Source organism: Talpa europaea (assembly GCF_964194135.1).
Source record: "Talpa europaea genome assembly, chromosome: 1".
In the NCBI taxonomy this organism is placed as follows: Eukaryota; Metazoa; Chordata; class Mammalia; order Eulipotyphla; family Talpidae; genus Talpa; species Talpa europaea.
In genome coordinates this window covers 26367219-26375456 of record NC_140073.1, presented here as the reverse complement: position 1 = coordinate 26375456, position 8238 = coordinate 26367219, and the positions used below count along the sequence as shown (strand labels likewise).

The following is an 8238-nucleotide window of genomic DNA, read 5'->3' as shown; positions in this document are numbered from 1 at the left end:
TAGGAAGCATTTAATATGGCTTCTTCTAGTATTTGTATGATTTCATTTTTCACATTTGTCCCAAATCTACTTGAATTTTATTGGTATGGGTGGTATGAGGTATTGATGTAAATTTCTATTTCTCCAAATGGCTACCTCATTGTCTTAACATCATTTAGTAAGAAACGTCCATCTTTACCTAAAAGATTTGAGATGCCACCATTATCCATACTGAGTTTCTATATTTTGGGATCTAATCCTATTTTATTTCATGATCTATTTGTCTATTCATGTACCAATACTGAAATGTTTTAATTATGGGAGCTTTATATTTCTTTTAATGTCTATTAAGGCTAGTTTTCCCTTGTAGTTTTTCTCATTTCAGTATTTCTTAGCTATTCTTGCAATGTTTATTTCTCCATAACAAATCTTGATGCAAATTGTCCAACTCTATAAAATAGCTTATTGATATTTACATTAGAATTGCATTAAGTTTAGAAATCAACTGATAAGAGAAATGACACCTTAATAGTGTTATCTCAACCAAGAACAGGGGCATTTTTCCATCTATTCAATTCATTTGTTTTGGTCCTTCAGGAGTGATTTAAAATTTTTCAGTGGAGTCCTTTGATTGATCTAGAAATGAGGAATGACTACCCTAGACCACAAGTGGTCATGAAAGAGGAAAAAGAAGAGACTAGCGAATATATCAAGGGTCTTCTAAAGCTACCTACATTGCCTCATTGATCCTTCCAACCACCCTGTAAAGTAGAAATTACTTAGCCATATTTTACAAATGGTAACAATGAGGTTGAGGTAATAAAGCTAGGAAGTGGCAATAAATAGTGGAGGGAGGATATGAACTCATACATCTTGGTCTCTCCATTCCACAAATTGTCTGCAAGGGCATGCCAGGTAATGGAACATCTAGGGAAGGGAACATTGATATTAGGGTTTAGAATTTTCAGATGGTCATTAAAGCAATGGCAACTATCCTTAACATTAGAACCCATTTCTAGTCTTGGATAGCAAAAGATTTCAACCTTTATGGAAACCAATTATTTGATCACAGCTGTCTAGAGTACTGTACTGACATGGATTGTGAGGCTTCAACTAGATATAATCGCAAAGTGTGTGGGGATTAGTTAGCAATATCTTAAACTTTATGTATATAAAGGTTGGGAGAGGAGATGTGATGTCTACCTATTAGTCAGTCTTGGACTGTACACTATGTCCAGAGAGCAGTGACAGAAATGGGGTGAGAACTTATTAGCCTGCTCCAGGATAGAATTTTTGAAACTCAGGCTGAGAGGGCTTAAAGAATTGCTAGGTGTTTTTTAAGCATTTGGGGAAAATATTACCAATTTTGTGTGTGATTTCAGTGGTTAGAACAATGATGTTATTTCAGGGCCTGCTCAGGTTCATAGAAGGAAGAAATTTTCAGCAATTAGAGTTTAACAAACATGGAAAACATGATATGGAGAAGTTCATGCAATAGCTGACTTATGATTGTGACAGAGACATTGAGTTTCAGGCTTTGGAAACCACAAGGTTTCAGGGTAGTTGTGGCTAAGTCATTAGACAAGTCAATTACCTTGTCTTATGCTCTCTTAACCCCATTTAACATGGCTTAAGCCTCACTGATAATATAGTTTTACACTTATTTGTGTGATACCATGCTTAAAGTATTTCTCCATCACATTTGCTTCCCAATGATGGAAGAGACTATTTTGCTCACAGTACTTGGGACAGGATAAATGTTCATTGAACGAATGAATCAATCAATGCAAGCAAGTCACTCTCAGTTGTTTCTTGCTGGAAGGCACCATCAGCTGGTGCTCAGGTCATAAGTAATATAATTCCTCTGAGGTGCCAAGTTATTAACTAATAGCAGAGACTCCAAGAGACATAAACAGTACAGAAATAGCACCCATGCTTCATCAACCATGCCAGTTTCACTTGTGGATCCACGAAGGGGTGAGGGGGTGAGGACAGAGGAAGAGGGAGGTTAGGAAGGAAGGGGAGGTAGGAACAAAGGGATGGTGTTTTGAGAGTTGTTCCCATAGAATTTGTACTTGCTTTTTGTAAACCTTATCACACTTACTGTTACTTGTTGAATATTGTCTTTTTTATTATATCCTACTGCTCAATGTCTAACTTTCCTGTTATATAATACAGACCATGGGGTGAAGACTATGTTTTTATTTATTGCTGTATACCAAACAGTTCTAAGGTAGTGCCTGGTACATAGTAGGTTCAGTGCTTGTCAAATGAATAAATAAATGAATGAAATGTGACCTAGAATCTTTTTTCCCCTGAGTACAGTGTACTTTATTGCTGATACATAATAAGGCATGGGTCCCTAAGCCCTTCTCTTCTCCCGGGGGTCTGGGATGGAACTGAGACTCGTTGAGATTCTCAGTGTGATGGATCAGTGGGAAAAGGATTGCCCAGCTGCTGAGGGCCTCTCTCCTCCTCTTGTGGTCTGGCTGGTGTGATGGTCCAGGGGACTCTTACTCCTTGGAGGCCATGTGGACTATGAGGTCTATCACCCTGTTGCTGTAGCCAAATTCATTGTCATACCAGGATATGAGCTTCACAAAGTGGTCATTGAGGGCAATGCCAGCCCCAGCATCGAAGGTGGAGGAATGGGTGTCATTGTTAAAATCAGAGGAGACAACCTGGTCCTCAGTGTAGGCCAGGATGCCTTTGAGTGGACCTTGTGATGCCTGTTTCACCACCTTCTTGATGTCATCATATTTGGCAGCTTTCGCTAGGCGGCAGGTCAGATCCACAACTGACACATTGGAGGTAGGAACACGGAAGGCCATGCCAGTCAGCTTCCCATTCAGCTCAGGGATGACCTTGCCCACAGCCTTGGCCGCACCAGTATAAGTGGGGATGATGTTCTGGGCAGCCCCTCGGCCATCACGCCAAAGCTTCCCAGAGGGGCCGTCCACAGTCTTCTGGGAAGCAGTGATGGCATGGACTGCAGTCATGAGTCCCTCCACGATGCCAAAGTTGTCATGGATGACCTTGGCGAGAGGAGCCAAGCAGTTGGTGGTGCAGGAGGCATTGCTGACAATCTTGAGGGAGTTGTCATACTTCTCATGGTTTACGCCCATCACAAACATGGGAGCATTGGCAGAAGGGGCAGAGATGATGACCCTTTTGGCCCCACCCTTCAAGTGAGCTCCAGCCTTCTCCAAGGTAGTAAAGGCACCAGTGGATTCCACAATATATTCAGCACCAGCGTCACCCCATTTGATGTTGGCAGGAACTGTCTCCTGGAAGATGGAGATGGACTTTCCATTGATAACAAGCTTACCATTCTCAGCCTTGACTGTGCCATTGAACTTGCCATGAGTGGAATCATACTGGAAGATGTAGACCATGTAGTTGAGGTCAATGAAAGGGTCATTGATGGCTACCACGTCCACTTTGCCAGACTTAAAAGCAGCTCTGGTGACCAGGCGTCCGATCCTACCAAATCCATTCACTCCAACCTTCACCATGGTGTCTGAGGGATGTGCTGACACAGCACGAGGAGCAGTTGTCTGTCGAACTAGTAGGAACAGTGAGCTGTGACCTGGAATCTTTGTGCCCAATAAATCAGCATGTGAAACTTAAGTATAAACACACACAATCTCTTTTTTGGCTGAGTAGCATCATAATGATCAGCAAAAACAAGAGCCTTATGACAGGCAGCAAAAGGGGAGCTAAGATGGAAGTGATGATCCTCTTTCTAAGCAATGATCACTCTAAGAAATATTGGAAAAACACTAGTCACAGGAACTCATGAAACTAAAATCGCATCTGATGACCTCAAGGGTCAGGCTTTTGAAGTGAGCCTTGCTGATCAGCAGAATGTCAAAGTTGCATTTATAAAATTTAAACTTATTACTGAGAGTTTTCAGGGCAAAACTCCCTGACTAACTTCCATGGCATGATCTTACCTATGACAAAATGTGCTCCATGGTCAAAAGTGGCAGACTGTGATTGAAGTTCATGTTGATGTCAAGGCTACTGGTGATTATTTGTTTCATTTGTCCTAAGTTGGTTTCTTAAAAGATGCAATAAACAGATTTGGAAGGCATCTTAAGCTCAGCATCAACAGGTCCCCCAAATCTGGAAGATGATGAAAATTAAAACCTGAGGCATGCAGAAAAGGGTCAATAAACTGACCCCAAACGACATTGGGAAAATACAGAAAATGCTTGACAATCTATTTAATGGCCCCACAATGTCTGTGTTAGAAAAGCAAAAATGCCAGGGCCTCCCTGGTGGCTCAACGGGTTGAGCGCCACACTGTGAGGCAATCTGCAGCCTCTGCAGCACAAGTTTGATCCCCGGCTGGCCAGAGAGAAACCCACATGGTGAAGCAGACCTCTCCTGTCTCGCCCAATGCTCCCTTCAGCAGTGTATTTCAGTCAGTCTGCCTGTTCTGTTCCCCACTCTGTCTCTGGTGAATCCTCTCACCCCCCCCCAATCTCTGGCCTGTACCCCAGTTCTTGTATAAATAAATAAATAAATCTTAGGGAAAAAAAAAGAAAAGTAAAAATGCCAAAGCCCAAGTTTGAATTGGGAAAACTCATGGTGCTTTACGGTGAAGGTAGTAGTTTTGGAAAAGCTACTGGGGATAAGAGAGGTGCTAAAGTTGAATGACTTGTTGGATCTAAGCCACAAGTCCAAAATTCTGTTTAAAATTCAGGCTTAATGGTGAGAAGTAAAAAGTCATATTTGTAATGCTTTAAAAAAAATACATGGTCTCTACCTTCATGTATTCTGCAGCCTCGTGAGCTACTGAGTAACAAGCACAGGAAACTGACATACAAAGAATCCTCATTCTACAGCAGGAATTAAGTTTAACCTTTCCCCCAGGAAGTTGCCTGTTATCAAGCCTTCAGTGGCCTATTAAAGGTATTCTGATCTCTTATGATGATTACCATACAATATCTCTACCTTTTTTCTGTACCATCTTCTAGCATGAAAGAACACAGGACTAAAATTAAGTCCAGGATATAGTCTCCTAACCACTCTAGTTTCAGTTTCCCCATTTATGAAATATGAGTGGGTTTGAGCATTGGAGTGACGACTGATTTGGATCTTTCTAGAGGTAATCTTTTAAGATTCTTAGAAAATCTAAGTTGCAAAGTGACTATACAAGGAGGTAGTTGTGTAGACATCTTTAATGAAAAGATGCCTCAAAAACAACCTGGGTCATCACAAAAACAGACAGAAAATTGGGCCTTATTTCATATAATCACTCATTTCATATAATCACATGAACTTAAAACATTGAAAGGAATATTAAGTTGTTTTTTTTTTCATTCAACACAAAAATATATATCTGAGAAACTAGAAGACAGTGCTTTGGCTAAAAAAAGTAGTTGATATTAGTTGAACTGTAAACTTTCAGGAATGTAATATTGATTACAGCTGAATAAAAAGAGAATATAAGAACGTAAGGAATAGCATGGGCTACTGTCGCTGGGAGAGAGTATTGTACTTGGAACCATGAGAAATATATGAGAGTAGTCAGAGCACTGAAAGAACAGGCTGAAATGGACTGTCAAAATGCATGAATGATTAATACGTAAGTGCAGTGGCATGGATTAGAATATACTGCAAATTTGATTGAGTAGAAAAATTGTGTGTATTTGTGTGTGTATCCAACTGGTGTTCTTAAGTTATGCTTGAAATCAGAATCCTGTTGCTGTAAGAATATATTTGAAAACTAATGAACTAAAGATCTCCTATATCTGGCATTCAAGTTTCTTTTTTTTCCTAGTTACCTTCTCTATCACCCTTGGCTCTATGGGGGCTGCCATATTTATTCTTATACGATCACAGTAACAGCTTTGACTTAAGCTTGGCCAATTACAATGCCTTAACATCCAGACCAGAGTTGAATCATTTGAACGTGGGTTCCCGACCCCAACTGGTCACTTTCCTGAGATTGCAAACATTTTTTACAGAAACTAAGCAACAATGATCTATTTATTTCTTTTAATTATGTGAGGCACTCCAATATGCTTTCATTACATTTCCATTTTTGCCACATGAAGGTGAGGTTAGATTTTAATCACTTGCCATCCAAGTGGCAGGATATCTTATCTTGACAAACATCTTCTAGCCAGATTGCTCTGAGGAATACCCTCTCTACTCCTTTGGCCATGAAATTCTTGTATTTTTTCCTATCTACCCACTCATTCATGCAACAAGTATTTTCCAAGTAGCTACTTTGTGCCAGACAGGATTCTAAATCCTACCTTTCCCAAAGCTTCAGTTGCTGCCCATGACCTTTACTGCTGATCCACCAACTTCATCCTGCTTCAAAAGCCAATTGCACTCACACTCAGCAGCACTTTCCTCCTCACTGAAGCACTGGTCGCTGACATAACTGTTTCTGTGACATCATTCTATGAAATAATGGCCCTCAACAGAAATGGGGTGACAAAACTCCCATGTCTGAATGTCTAAGGGTGTTGTTCGTTACACTTCACTCCATGAGAATCTCCGGAGAAATTTCTTTCCTATCTCATTATCAGTAGTACATGTGCTTCTGAGTAACTGCTTCTTTTGTTTTGCTTTTTAAATGTCATCATCACCCTGTGAACAGTTTAAGTGGCTGAATTTCTCTTTTCCCAGTGGTTGCCAGAGAACTCAAATCAAATTGGTTCTATCCTCTTAGAAAACAGGTAACCGTGTATATGAAGTCAGTAACTATTGCCTCTAGGTAGTAGAGGCTAAGGATATGTTCTATTTGTATAGTTTCTTTTTTTAAAATTTTATTTATTAATGCATAAAAGAACTGGGGTACAGGCCAAAGGTGTGGGGGGTGAGAGGATTCACCAGAGACAGAGCAGGGAACAGAACAGGCAGATCTACTGAAATACACTGCTAAGGGGAGCAGCGGGCGAGTCAGGAGAGGACTGCTGCGCCATGTGGGTAGCTCCCTGGCTGGGGATCCATCTCACGCTGCAGTAGCTGCGGATAGCCTCATAGGTTGTGTCTTAACCCCTTGCGCCACCAGGGAGGCCCTCTGTTTTGCTTCTTAAACATGTAATTGGAATGCCTTTGGGCTAGGCACTCAAGTCTGTTGGTTGCCATAAGCACAGCTACTCCATTGTAAATTCAGCTTGTCACTTCACATGTGGAAGCTACCTCCTGGCTCTCTTAGCTGACCGCATGATTCTTCCTTGGTAGTTTGCATTAATTTAAAAAAAAAACACATTTTCTTTAACCCCTGGTACCCCAACTATTATCATCTCGACTAGCAATACCAACGTTTAAAAAAATATTAATGGTATGGGTACTAAGCCTTTGGAGTTGGTGTCTATTTTTTTTGTGTGTGTGGTTAAATATACGACATAAAATTTACCACTTTAGCCATTTTTAAGTGTGCTGGAAAAAAAGTTCTGGAATCAATCCTAGTGTGTTCGCCGGAGTTTCTCACACTAAGCAATTCTCCTATCCTGGTTGGGTGTCCTACAATTCAATTCAATTCTGACACTATCTGCCTGAAAATAGCTTCAGATCCCACAGCTTAAGAGCTCAGTCCCACACTAAGCTCCCCACTTCAGGTACCAATTGCAAAACCAGGTAATAATCCCCTGGCTTGAACCAGTTGGCTATAGAACAGAAGGTCCAGGGACATCCCATATAGGGTTTGATTAATTTGCTAGAGCCATTTCACAGAACTCAAAGAAACATTTTACTTACTTGCTTGTTTATTTTCAAAGGCTATAACTCAGTAGCAGTGAGATGAAAGAGATGCAAAGAACAAGGTGTGGGAGAAAGGGCACGTGGTTACCACACCCTCTCTGAGTGCAGCGCCTTCACCAATCTGGAAGTTCTCCAAACCCCATCCTTCTGTGTTTTTATGGAGGCTTCATTACATGGGCAGGATTGATTCAATCATTGGCCATTGGCAGTGGATTTAATATCCAGCCCTTCTCCTCTCCAAGAGGTCAAGGAGGTGGGGCTGAAAGGTCCACCTTCCAATCCCATGGCTGCATGGTGACTAGCCCCACACTTAGGCAGTTCCCAAAAGTCCTCATTAGGTGTGGTTGAAGGGTTTTGTAATGACTATGAAGACACTTTCATGGCTCTTATCACTTAGTGAATTCCAAGGGTTTTAGGACTTCTGTGCCAGAAACAGAGACCAAATATGTGTTTCTTATAAATCACAATGTCACAACAGTTCATTAGTGTGTAACCATGACTGTTATTCATTTCCAGAACTTTTTCACTTTT

General features: G+C 40.9%; 1 protein-coding gene across 1 annotated transcript; it reads right to left on the bottom strand.

Moving 5' to 3' along the window:
- Positions 1–2492: 2492 nt before the first annotated feature.
- Positions 2493–3509, bottom strand: LOC311172249 (glyceraldehyde-3-phosphate dehydrogenase-like; the record flags this gene model as incomplete). Its single annotated transcript, XM_084235502.1, has 1 exon — positions 2493–3509. Exon 1 carries the CDS (start codon positions 3492–3494, stop codon positions 2493–2495), a length of 1002 nt encoding a protein of 333 aa, XP_084091628.1. The 5' UTR covers positions 3495–3509.
- Positions 3510–8238: the final 4729 nt, after the last annotated feature.